Genomic DNA, 12950 nt, shown 5'->3' with positions numbered 1-12950 from the left:
CATTCAGGCACAACTTTTTAAAGATAAGTAGCCGACCCTTTGATCAAGTGGCACCCGTCGGACAGCAGGCAATTCTCCAGCGCGCTCCTTACCCATGTCAGTGAATGCATTGGGGAACATCAGGCTCATTTTAAATGAGCGAAAGTAGCAGAAGTGCTCAGAAGCAGCAGCCCAGCTCCTATTAAGACTGAAATACGGAGCGTGCCCAGGAAAGCCAAGGGCTGTCTCAAGAGATAACTGTCCCCTTTTGAGGGCTCTCGCTTAGCCTCCGATCGCGGCTGCACAAGCCCATAGCCTTCCTTCAAGAGACCCAGACGTGACACCGGGGCAGCAAAGCAAGTGGTGATTTAAGCCTCTTGAAATGTCACTCTCTATTCTGTATTTCGCTCCACACATATTACAGGTGGCACGAGTTACCCCAGCACTCTAGTGGCCCATGGGGCTTTTCAGCTCCTTTGTCTCAATAAGAAATTCAGTCAGATACACCTGGCTCAAGCAGATTTAGATGCAGTCGTTGCCCAATGCTGCATCAGTACCGCACCCAGTCAAAAAAAAACAACCAAACCAAAACAACAACAACAACAAAATTGCAAAGTGCAAAAATGTGTAAAAGCCAAAAAAGAGGGCGGGGGGGGCAGCCAAATTTTTTTTTGCTTGGGGTGGCAAAAAACCTAGAGCCGGCCCTGGCAATGAGGCAGAAGAGCGTGGGGTGGGGAAGTGGTGACTGTACTGTATAATGGGCACTAAGGACAGCAGAGTGTGGGGTGGTGAACTTGCTAGAGTGTGTGTACATGTGCACGCATGCATGTTTTTGCAATGCTGCAATCTACTGACTTGGATCTTTTCCAGTGTGCAGACTTTGCCTTCTGCTGTGAACAGCTAGTGCACGTCACTTTAACCCAGTTAGGGGCCTATATTAATGAGAAGTGGGAGGTTCTATGTTTGACACTTTCTGTTCCTATGAAATTCCAAATAGCCATGCTGCACAGTTTATGCAACACAGCAAAGTGAACCTTCCCCTTTTGTACAGACTGCTCTATCCCACTATGGGCTTTCTGAAATCCAGTGATTTACTAATGACATGTGGGTAAAGGCAGCCCCCCTTTCCGCATCTCTTGTACCCTCCAGAACTAAAATGGCCTACATCTCCCTTCCCAGTAGGGTTCACAGCCACAGACACGTTTTCATTTAGTTTAGTTGTTGTGTGCTCCCTGCTCTACAGTCACAGCCCTCACTATCAGGGCTGGCTCTGGCTTTTTTGCCGCCCCAGGCAAAAAAGCCTCCGGCCGCCCCCCCCCCCCTTTGCGTGGCAGGGGAGGGTGGCCGGAGCCCCCGGGGGAGGGCGGTGAGCCCCAGCTGGGGCTCTGCTCTCCCCGGCGGCCGGGGGGAGGGTTCCGGGGGGGAGGGCGGCCGGAGCCCTGGGAGGAGGGCGGAGTGCCCGGCCGGGGCTCCGCTCTCCCCGGCGGCCGGGGGGAGGGCAGCCGGAGCCCTGGGAGGAGGGCAGAGTGCCCGGCCGTGGCTCCGCTCTCCCCGGCAGCCAGAGCGCCAGGGGGAGGGCGGCGAGCCCGGCCGTGGCCCCACTCTCCCCGGAGCCGGAGCGCCACACCGTGCCGCCCCCCTCCAGGTGCCGCCCCAAGCACAAGCTTGGTTGGCTGGTGCCTGGAGCTGGCCCTGCTCACTATTCCCTTGGAGAAGGTGCAGGTAATGGCATGAGATGACAAATACATCACCTCTTCTTATGGTCTCACTTGGCATTAAGGTTCCACTTCTAAATTGTTTAAAAGGAAATAGTACATGAGCAATAGATGTTATCAGCATGTTACAGACCTGATTAGTATGTGTTGTTGATGGTTATGTGCCTTAAAGATGTTGTTGAATGTTATAAACCATGATTAAAAGCAATTTATTCATCTGTTGGACTCCATAACAATTGATTGACCATGAATTAAAATATTTATTAAGCCTTTATAAACTATTTGTAAGTGGGACCTTAAAATAATGTGGGACCCAAGTTATATGCTGCATTAATTCCTACATGTCCCCAATTCAGCAAAGCACTTAATCATATGGCTAACTTGTCTTATTTTGCTGAATTGCAGCCATATATAAGAGTAGAGATTTGAGTTCCCTTTATGTAGCAATGGGTATCTCTGTCCTGTATACAGAACATGGATGGGGTGAGAGGGCAGAGATCAGATTGAAGCTGAAAACGTCAATGTGAATTTCCTAACCTTTGACTCTGAATTATTCCTCATTGTCTTTTGTCAATGAGAGACTCTGGTGTTCAAGGACTGCAGCAAGAGGACCTTCAAATGCTTCAAATGGTGGTATATTGCTTCACTGCTAACCCAGCATTCATCCCGTAAGTGTGATGAAACAATTCTTTGAAGTCAGAAGTTCTTCTCTCCCCAGGACCTTCCCTAGAGGTTGTTTCACTCTATTACCCCGGTGTCTAATTGTCTAAAAATAAAATAAATCTTTATTCTCATGCTGTTCTCCATAATTGAAAATACTCATTAGCAGAGGTGTCAATGGAGATTTCACTTCTTGTCTGCAAGATAAATGATGAAACAGGAGAGATATTCACTATATGCTCAGAGAAAGAAGGCAAGACACACCAAGGATGTCAGCAGCACCAGAGTCTCTAATCAGGAGCAGAGAGGTCTCATTACTGAGAGATTGGAAGCCCATGAAGTAGGTGGGAATAGAAAACTGCAGCACCTGTATTCTTGTCTTTGGACGAAGTGGTCACTACTGAGCTTTGGGTTTCTTCTGTACCTGTGTTAAGGTAAACACACTTTCCCACTTTCTTAGTTTACAATAAAATTATGCAGTGTAGAAAACCTTTTCCACTCAGCCTACCTGATGTAGGATTTTTCTACTCTGGAGCCTTACATAAGTCGCAGGGTTATGTAAAGAGTGAATTAGTTTGGTCCTGTTTTAGCTCTCATGCACCTAAGTCCCACTGAAGGCAATGGGACTTAGACACATGCATAAATATACGCAGCACTAAAGTAATGCAGAAAAAGTTGTCCATGTGCTAAGGCACCTGACCGAACTGGGGCCTTAGAATTGTAAAATACTTTGACAATGAAAAGGACTCGATACATGTAATTGTTCATACTATTTTAGTGTTCAAATGGAAAAATATGTCCTAAAAGATTCAGATTTATTCTATAGCAGTCTTGCGGTAAATGAAACTTCAACACTCTTTTTGATTAAACTGAAGACTAGTCTACACTACCGCGCTACATCACCGCAGCTGCTGTAGTGAGTCTGGGGAGGACACAATATGCCTACGCCGCAGGGAGAACGTTCTTCCAATGGCATAATTACTTCACCTCAAGAAGAGGCAGAAATTATGTTGGCAGCAGAGCATATCCTGCCAACATAGTGTGGTGTGGACACCACTTTAAGTCACTGTAACTTGCATTGCTCAGGTTGGCTTTTTCACACCCCTGAGCAACGTAAGTTACATCAAATTAAGCGGTAGTGTACACAAGCCCTTAGATTAACCATGTGGAAAAACAAAGATGCATTTATTTACCTTTTCCATTTACCCTTCTCAAATGCAAATGCAAGGTTTTCCTACTGTAAGGGCAGTTTATATTGTACTGTGGTTGGTCAATAATAAGCCAACTGGAAAATGTCAACTGTTTTTTTCACGGGACATTTCAATTTCCCCCTCCCATATTTTTTCTAAATTTCCCATTAAATGTCTTGTTTTTTGAAAGCCAGTCTTGGTTAAAAATAATTAGGTTTTGGTAGACATGTCTGATTTCCAAAAAGCATTTTTTACTGAAAACTGAACTGAGAAATTTCATTTTTTAATTAAAAGAAAAAGAATACCTCCCATATTTTGGTTTTTTTTTTTCAACAAAAAAATATTTTTAACAAAAAATTAATAGTTTCTACTACAAATGTTCCTTTTGTCTAAAAACTCATTTATCATTTAAAATATTTCAGTTTAAAAGTTTCAAATAACTAGTAAGAGTCAACAAATATATGTTGTGAAGTTCCTTTAAATTAAATATTATTATTAGCACAAACCCAGCTATCTGTAGTGCAATTGTAAGCTGGATATTTATCTTCTAGATGCCACAGTTGTGACTACCAGCCTCAGCTGTGCAGGACATCCTATAACAGGCAGGAGAAATCTCATGGTCTGCCCCAGATTTACATAAAGTCTTCTGCCCTAGCTCACAGCAAGGAGTTGAGGGATTTTAATCTACAGCTGTGAACAGAGCTGTGAACCCCTCTATTCAGGGCAGGTGAGGCCACACCTGGAGTATTGTGCCCAGCTTTGGTCCCCACACTACAGAAGGGATGTGGACAAATTGGAGAGAGTCCAGCAGAGGGCAACAAAAATGATTAGGGGGCTAGGGCACATGACTTGTGAGGTGAGGCTGAGGGAACTGGGGTTATTTAGTCTGCAGAAGAGAAGAGTGAGGGGGGATTTGATAGCAGCCTTCAACTACCTGAAGGGGGGTTCCAAAGAGGATGGAGCTTGGCTATTCTCAGTGGTGGCACATGACAGAACAAGGAGTAATGGTCTCAACTTGCAGTGGGGAAGGTCTAGGTTGGATATTAGGAAACACTATTTCACTAGGATGGTGGTGAAGCACTGGAATGGGTTACCTAGGGAGGTGCTGGAATCTCCATCCTTAGAGGTTTTTAAGGCCTGGCTTGACAAAGCCCTGGCTGGGATGATTTACTTGGTGTTGGTCCTGCTTTGAGTAGGGGATTGGACTAGATGACCTCCTTAGGTCTCTTCAAACCCTAATATTTTATGATTCTATGATTCTAACACCAGCATTCATGGTATCTCCTATCATAGATCATAAGAACATAAGCACAGACATACTGGGTTTGCCAATGTTCTATGTAGGTCAGTATCTTGTCTTCCACCAGTGACCAGTACCAGAGCTTCAGAGGGAGTAAACAGAACCAGACAATTATGGCTTTCTGGCTTCTGTCAGTCAGAGGTTTTGGGTCACCCAGAGCATAGGGTTGCATCCCTGATAATCTTGGCTTCTAGCCACTGTTGGTTTTGAAGATCCCAAACTTCACTTCCTTTTATTTACTTTATTCAGAGAACCATCTAGCCTCTCCTCAAAGTGTTTTGTTTCCTTCCTATATTTTACAGAGTCAGAGATTCTCAGGCCAGAGGGACCATTGTGATCATCTAGTCTGACCTCATATAGAACACAGGACTTCCACAAAATAATTCCTGTCTGAACTAGATCATATCTCGTGGAAAAATAACCACTCTTGATTTAAAAATTACAAGTGATGGAGAATCCACCATAACCCTTGGAAAGTTGTTCAAAAGGTTAATTATCTTTTGAAATTACACTTTATTTCCAGTCTGAATTTGTCTATGATGTGTCAAGTTCTCATATTCCTGTGTGTGCGCTGACGGTTCAGTTAATACAGAGAGCCACATAATGGAGGTTCAAATAAACAGGTTTCTACTGTATTTCCCATAAAGTGGAAATTCTCCCCAAGAAGACCCTGGTAGCTGCTGGGATTGATTTTTTTGTCACTTTCACAGCTACAATTGCAATATAATACTGGCAAATATCATTGCAGGTGATGAGAAGGTGGTGACCAGTGTTATAGACTTACCCCTTGACTTTTTATTTCCATCATTTTGAGGTTTTGGGTTGTGGGGAATGGCTGGACACAAGAGCAATCTTTTTGTCTGTGAAATTGTAATTACAAACATAGACATAATGTAAATAGGCAGGTAAAACACGCATTTTGCCAGTTGATTTTTAGCCCATGTTGAAGAGAACAGTCAATGCAATGACAAAAAAACAAATTGCATACCAATTTAAAACAATAATTCTTTTTAATGCTCTCTTTTGAAGTTAAGATGTGACTTGGTTACAGTCTACAAGTACCTACATGGGGAACTAGAATTTAATAAAGACAAATTCTCTCTCTGAAATACACAATATAGTCTCTCAAGGTCCTTTCCAGTTCTACATTTCTATCATTCAATGAGTCTATATTAGACAAAATCAGCACTGGACTCTATATGTAGAGGATGTTTTTTCTCCCATTTGTCAAGAGGTGGGGTAGAAGAGAATATCATACAATGATTATGTCTGTCATTTGTTGGGTTTCTGGATGGACCTTTTCATAGATTTTTAAGACATGGGATTTTCTAAGGAGTGGAAGAAAGTAAGGTACACAAATACCATTTCAAGTCAACTGTAGCTGTATGCGTAACTCCCTTAGACTCCTTTAAAAATTCCAACCCATGATTCTAGACACCTTGGCACTCAAATGTGAATCTTCCAACCAACCATTTTACTCTTAGCCAACTGACTTGTGTTATGTAATATTTATGGAATTACATTTATATTGCTGCATGAAAATTTAAGATCATCTTCATTAAATAATATCACAGAATTCAATTTAATTGTCCTAGATACACCTCATGGCAAAAATAGAACAGGGAAATCAAACAGCCATCACAGAATTCATCCTCCTGGGATTTGGGAGTCATCCTGAACTGCGTATTCTTCTCTTCCTGCTGTTTCTAGTGATCTACATTCTCACTGTGGCTGGGAACATCCTAATCATTGCGCTAGTTGTGGCTGATCAGCACCTTCACACCCCCATGTACTTCTTCCTGGGGAACTTGTCCTGCTTGGAGACCTGCTACACTTCTACCATCCTGCCTAGGATGATGGCCAGTTTCCTGACAAATGAATATGTTGTTTCAGTAAATGGCTGTTTCTTGCAATATTATTTCTTTACCTGGCTAGCAGGATCTGAGTGTTGTCTCTTGTCTGTCATGTCTTATGATAGATATGTAGCGATATGCAAACCACTGCATTATGCAACTCTTATGAATGGCAAATTCTGCCTCCAGCTAGCAGCAGGGTCTTGGATCAATGGGATGGTGGCTAGTGCTATAGTAACATCTTTGATGTCACGTTTAATCTTCTGTGGCCCCAATGAAATTGACCATTTCTTTTGTGATTTCACCCCAGTAACTAAACTCTCCTGCAGTGACACCCGCCCAATTGAACTAGTCACTTTTGTCCTGGCCTCCATATTCACCCTGCCCCCATTTCTATTGACTCTCATCTCCTACGTTTGCATCATCATCACCATCCTGAGAATTCCGTCTACCACCGGGAGGCAAAAAGCATTTTCCACCTGCTCCTCCCACCTCATTGTGGTGACCATTTTCTATGGGACCCTGAATATTGTGTACCTGTCTCCAAAAACCCCCACCCTGAGAGACCTGAACAAAGTCTTCTCCATCTTCTACACAGTCCTGACTCCTCTAGTCAACCCCATCATCTACAGCCTGAGAAATAAAAATGTCAAGGAGGCTTTGGCGCACGTTAGGAGTGAGTGTGTGGCCTTGACAAGAGATCAGAGAATCCATGCTAATTTTTAAAGTACACTGAAAATGGAAACAATCATAGCTAAACAAGTCAGCTCAGTGGAGTATCTCTGGCCTGAGAGACACGAGCATGTACACTTTACTGATCTCTGACGTTACAGTCTGGCAGGTAGCCAGGTTATGATTCACTTTCATCTGGCTTCTGTTGTTGCTTCTCTTTCATTTTAAGTTTTAGAAGGGGGTGGTGATGGCAAGGGACAAGGGCAGGCTTCTGTTGCTGTGCATGGCTGGATGGTGGCTTTTAGAAATGTGCTGAGGAACCTGTCAAATGGACGGATGAGCAGGATGAAATCCAGGCTCAATGGCTTGGATACACAAAGGGGTTGAGGTGCCTAATTCCAGATTTAGGAACCTGCATCCCATTTTTAGGCACTACCAAAATCCACAAAATGACATCTGACGGGTGCCTCACCCGATAGGTGCCTAAATTCACTCAGCTCCTACATTTTTGCATCTATCTTCCTGCCTTTGCGCATGTGCACTGCTGCTTTTATCTAGGCCTCGGGACACCTATCTTCTCCCTCATAACCTTTAGCCCTGGGTTTCGGGCACTCACCTGGGATGTGGGAGAACTCCTGTTGCAGTTCCCACTGTGCCTGCTGAGGCAAAGGGATTGAAGAGGGATCAGCCACTTCTCAGGTGAGTGCTCTAACCACTGGGCTATAAAGTCTTCTCACTCTTTCTATGGCCCAATTAATATGTAATTATTCAATTATTTAATTAATGTGGAGCCACTCTGACAGGAGAGATTGAGGGAGACCCACATCTGAATATCCCATAGCCCAGTGGGGCTCCAGGCTATAAGGGAGCTCAGTGTCTCAACACTTTTGTACATCCCTTTGTGGATCTGGGCCAAAGTTCCTTAAGACAAATGGAGGAGAGGAAGGCTGGTTGTGTAGGAGATATGGGACAAAGACTCAGGCTGGGGTTTTCAAAGGAGCTTAAGGGTCTTAGGCATCTAACTCCTATTGTATTTTAGCTTGGACATCTAAATCCACGGCATTATTTGAAAAATTCCAGCATAAATATAGAGCAAATTATGCATGTATCTGTTTGTACCTGATGTATTATATGTATTATAATATTTTAAATAATTTTAAAAATCTATTTCCATTGAAAATAAAATAACCTTTCCCCTGATACCTTACAAGGCATGCTTTGTATGTAAGATCATGATTATACGAAAATGAGGAATATGGGGGTTACAGTATGCTCCCCCAAGGTATAGAATGTCACACACACTCCAACACTATTGTGGATTTGGAAGCACTGGCCATTACATTAGCTCAAGAAAATCAGTTCTACGAAGCGTAAAAAAAGAGCACACTTTAGAGGATCTAAAACCACGCAGAAGAGGATAGTGGTTTATGCAGACAGAAACACATGCGCATTTGTGTGTATGCACACATCAATTAATGTAAACATTCTAGCATAGTCTATAAAACCATTGAATTTGTGCATCACATATATTGTCCACATTTGGGGAAAGCTGTCTCACCTTGACCTGAATTACGCTGGTGTTTTGAGGGAAGCCTAAAACCAACAATTTCTTTCTTATTGCAAATCCTTTGGGAGAGATTGTTATTCCCAATCCAGTTCAAAGTTTTTAATAAGTATAATCAAGTCCCAAAACTTTTGAATAAGGTCTCACTTCAACCCATCACCATTAAGCTTTTATTTCTCCAAAGTGTTGTTTTTATTAATGTGTCATGTCACTGACTTGTGTTTTCCCAAATGTAATTGCATTTAGTGAAATAACCTAATGAGCCTCTGGGGGGAAATCTTTCACCTCATGGTGAAGCACTAGTTTACCTTTTGGAGTGATGACAATGGGCCAGATTGCCAGCTGGATTACACTGACGTTAACTCCATCGGTGTCAGTGGGCCAGATCCCCAGCTGGTGTAAACCAATGAATCTCCATTGGGGTTAGTGGACAACATTCTCCTCTGATGTAAATTGACGTAGCTCTGCTGGATCCGTGGGCCAGATCCCCAGCTGGTAGGCATAAGCTGTAGCTCCATTGGAGTCAATGGGCCAGATTCCCAGCTAATGCAAATTAATGTAGCCCCATTAAAGTAAACAGAGTTATGGGTTTACTAGAACTGATAATCTATCCCTACAGCTGCCCCTTTCTTATCCCTTATTTTCGGCAGCCATGTAGAGATCTGAGTATAGTATAGCTATCCCTTTTTCCACCCTAGAGCTTCTGCTGATATCTGGGCAACATCAAGAGCAACATAGCTGCTCTTTCTCATATCAATCATGCAGTACAGTATGCATGCTAAGTTCTCATCAGTGACCCTATGCAGCCATGCAGCATGTAGACAGCATAGCCGCAGTATCTCCTTCCTTCCCAGGCTGAGGCAGGAAGGTCTGGTGGATTAGGCAATAGAAAAATTAATTTGTTTCCTAGCTCTGTCACCTATTTTCTGTGTGGCCTGCCAGGAAAGAAGTGGAAGTGGGTATGTCCAGTGTTCTCCATCCTTGGGCTAGTGGGCTTGGGATCCTGGACAGAACCCCGTTGTGGTGAAACCCTACTTTTTCATCTCATGACTATGGCTACAGTTTGAGGTGCAAGAGATATGGGTCTCTATACATGTTTGTAACTATATAAATACTCTATGATGGAAAAACATGTCTAGTCATTCCCCAGAACCTGCCTGTAACCATCTAAACCCCACAGAGGTCCACTGCAAGTTATGACTTTCTTTGAAAATGTGTTTTTAATGGCATCAAGCAAGATTTTTACACACAACCTCCATGAAAATGCAGCTTTTTGTGTAAACTAATTTTATTTTTGCATGAATTTCCTCTCAAGGTAGCATCCTCTGGCACAGAGAAACTTTGCAATGCAACCAGTCAAATTAAGACGCCTTGTGTTTTATAGGGGTAGTAAATTGGTGAGAGGCCATGAGAAGGGAATGGGGCCTCTTTCTGTCTCATCACCAAGAGCAGGCCCCTATCCCTGCATTGACATGGTAGTCAGGAATGGAAGCTGCTCTTTTACTCTCTCCCTCATTTCTATTAGCTGGAATGAAGCTACAGGAGGCTCTCACTTGTAATGGCTGCTGAGAGGTGCATGGAAAGAGATACACAGAGGAAGCTATAAGTGTTCTATACTATTCTGAGCCCACCAATCAACCCTTTCAGATATAACCTGAGAAACAAGGAAGTTGATGCAGTGAGCAAAGCTCTCAGTGAGTTTGTGGCTTTGTCAAGAATTCAAATGCCCCTAGCAAATTGTTTTAGGCTGAAAACAAATGAGGATGATCTCAGATGCTTCATTGAGTCATAACACAGTGTCCATGCTGTGGAATCTTGGTTCCCTTAATGTCAGTGATAAATCTTGCCTTGACTTCAACAGGGACTGAATTTCACCACATCCCATTTGTTTCTGGCGGCTGAAACACCATGTGAGAAAGTGATGACATACTGAGAAATTCTGACATCCTCTCACCTATTGGCAGAGTGGTAGACGCTTTTAATGCAATATCTTTTGTTCATGAAAAGCTGACTGCTTTTGAAATTTGTGTATATATATATATATATATATATATATATATTTCCATTTTATTTGATCACACCCCAAAATGAAAGTTTTTCAGTTTTTGTTTTTTATTTGTTTAGGATTTTTCCTCTTTTCTTTTCTTTTCCTCATTTCCACCTCTTTCCTCATAATTTTGTTGGCAAAACAGAAAGAGGACAAACGTGGAGGGGAAAAAAGATGTAGTGAGGAGAGGAAAAAAAGGCAGAAAAGCCAACAAAAATAATCCTGAAATAATAAAAAAAGTTCCAAAAAATTTCAAAATGTTTCAAATACATGAAAATTGCTATTTTTGGAAAGCTGGGAAATTAAACTTATTTCAAAATTTTCATCCACAACTCTTTACCATTTCCAAACAGCTCTAGCTTTAAGACTTAAGAACATAACATTAGAACATAAGAACAGCCATACTGGGTCAGACCAAAGGTCCATCTAGCCCAGTATCCTTTCTTCCAACTGTGGCCAATCCCAGGTGCCCCAGAGGGAATGAACAGAACACGTAATAATCAAGTGATCCATCCACTGTTGCCCATTCCCAGCTTCTGGCCAACAGAGGCTAGGGACACCATCCCTGCCCATCCTGGCTAATAGCCATTGATGGACCTATCCTCCATGAATTCATCCAGTTCTTTTTTTTTTGAACCCTGTTATAGTCTTGGCCTTCACAACATCTTCTGGCAAGGAGTTCCACAGATTGCCTGTGCGTTGTGTGGGGAAAAAAACTTCTTTTTGTTTGTTTTAACCCTGCTGCCTATTAATTTCATTAACCCCTAGTTCTTGTGTTATGAGGAGTAAATAACACATCCTTATTTACTTTTTTCACACCAGTCATGATTTTATATACCTCAATCATTTCTCCCCTTAGTCGTCTCTTTTCCAAGCTGAAAAGTCCCAGGCTTATTGCTCTCTCCTCATACAGAACCATTCCATATCTCTAATAATTTTTTTTGCCCTTTTCTAAACCTTTCCCGGTTGCAATATATCTTTTTTGAGATGGGGCGATCACATCTGCACTCAGTATTCAAGATGTGGGCTTACCATGGATTTATATAGAGGCAATATGATATTTTCTGTCTTATTATCTATTTCTTTCTTAATGCTTCCCAACATTCTGTTCACTTTTTTGACTGCCACTGCACATTGAGTTATAATTACTGTCTAATTTTCTATTCTTTTTCTTTATGTGGTTGGAAATTCAGGCAGAGAAACACCAGGGCAGAGAACACTGTTAAATTCTGGGAATTTTCAAGTCAAGGCGATAGATTGGGTATGTGCAACATCAGGGATCCTGAAATGCAAAGGACAGTTTCTGTGCAGGCTTCCTGTCACATGTTAATATTTCTTTGGTACCAACTCTTAATATTGAATAAAAATAATGAACACAATGGGCTGCATTTAAACTGTGCACCTGTACATTTTAATGGTGTCCTTAAAAATGCATTGGGAAAGGACATCATGATTGGAGTTCAAGTCATTAGTGTCCAAGTGAACTTGGCCAGTTGGGAATGCAAGGGTGGGAGTTTTGGCCAGAAAAGAATCGACAACCAAGTAATTTTCAAGGCACCATCTAGATCTGTTCAAAATTGCTATGTATGTGCCACAGGAAAAAAATCAAATTAAATCTTCATTTTAAAAATATATATTTTCAAGTTTTTTGATTAAACAAGAAATGATTTGTTTTTATTCCTTGCATTTTGAGGATCCACCCTCTCCTTTCTTTTCCCTTTCCACTTGTAAAGAAGGGTAGAGGGGAAAAGGGGAGAAAAAATGGATTTATTTTTCATTTCTAAAATGAGAAAGAAAGAAAGAAAGAAAGAAAGAAAGAAAGAAAGAAAGAAAGAAAGAATTTTTCACATAGACACAAAGTCATTTCATTTTGTTAGAAAGTTTTCATGGGTTTTTTTTTGTGTTTTTACACTTTTTTCACTGGAGAAGGAGGGATGGAGAAAAATACCAAAATTATTTTTTTTTCCAGT

At 41.9% G+C, this 12950-nt stretch overlaps 1 protein-coding gene across 1 annotated transcript; it reads left to right on the top strand.

The window, feature by feature from the left end:
- The first annotated feature begins 6448 nt into the window (after positions 1 to 6448).
- On the top strand, positions 6449 to 7423 carry LOC135975075 (olfactory receptor 10A7-like). Its single transcript, XM_065565116.1, has one exon. It carries the CDS (start codon positions 6449 to 6451, stop codon positions 7421 to 7423), a length of 975 nt encoding a protein of 324 aa, XP_065421188.1.
- The last annotated feature ends 5527 nt before the right edge of the window (positions 7424 to 12950 follow it).

This window comes from Chrysemys picta, chromosome 13 (genome assembly GCF_011386835.1).
Source record: "Chrysemys picta bellii isolate R12L10 chromosome 13, ASM1138683v2, whole genome shotgun sequence".
Classification (NCBI taxonomy): domain Eukaryota; kingdom Metazoa; phylum Chordata; order Testudines; family Emydidae; genus Chrysemys; species Chrysemys picta.
The sequence above is the reverse complement of the archived record's forward strand: the minus strand, read 5'-3'. Positions and strand labels throughout refer to the sequence as shown.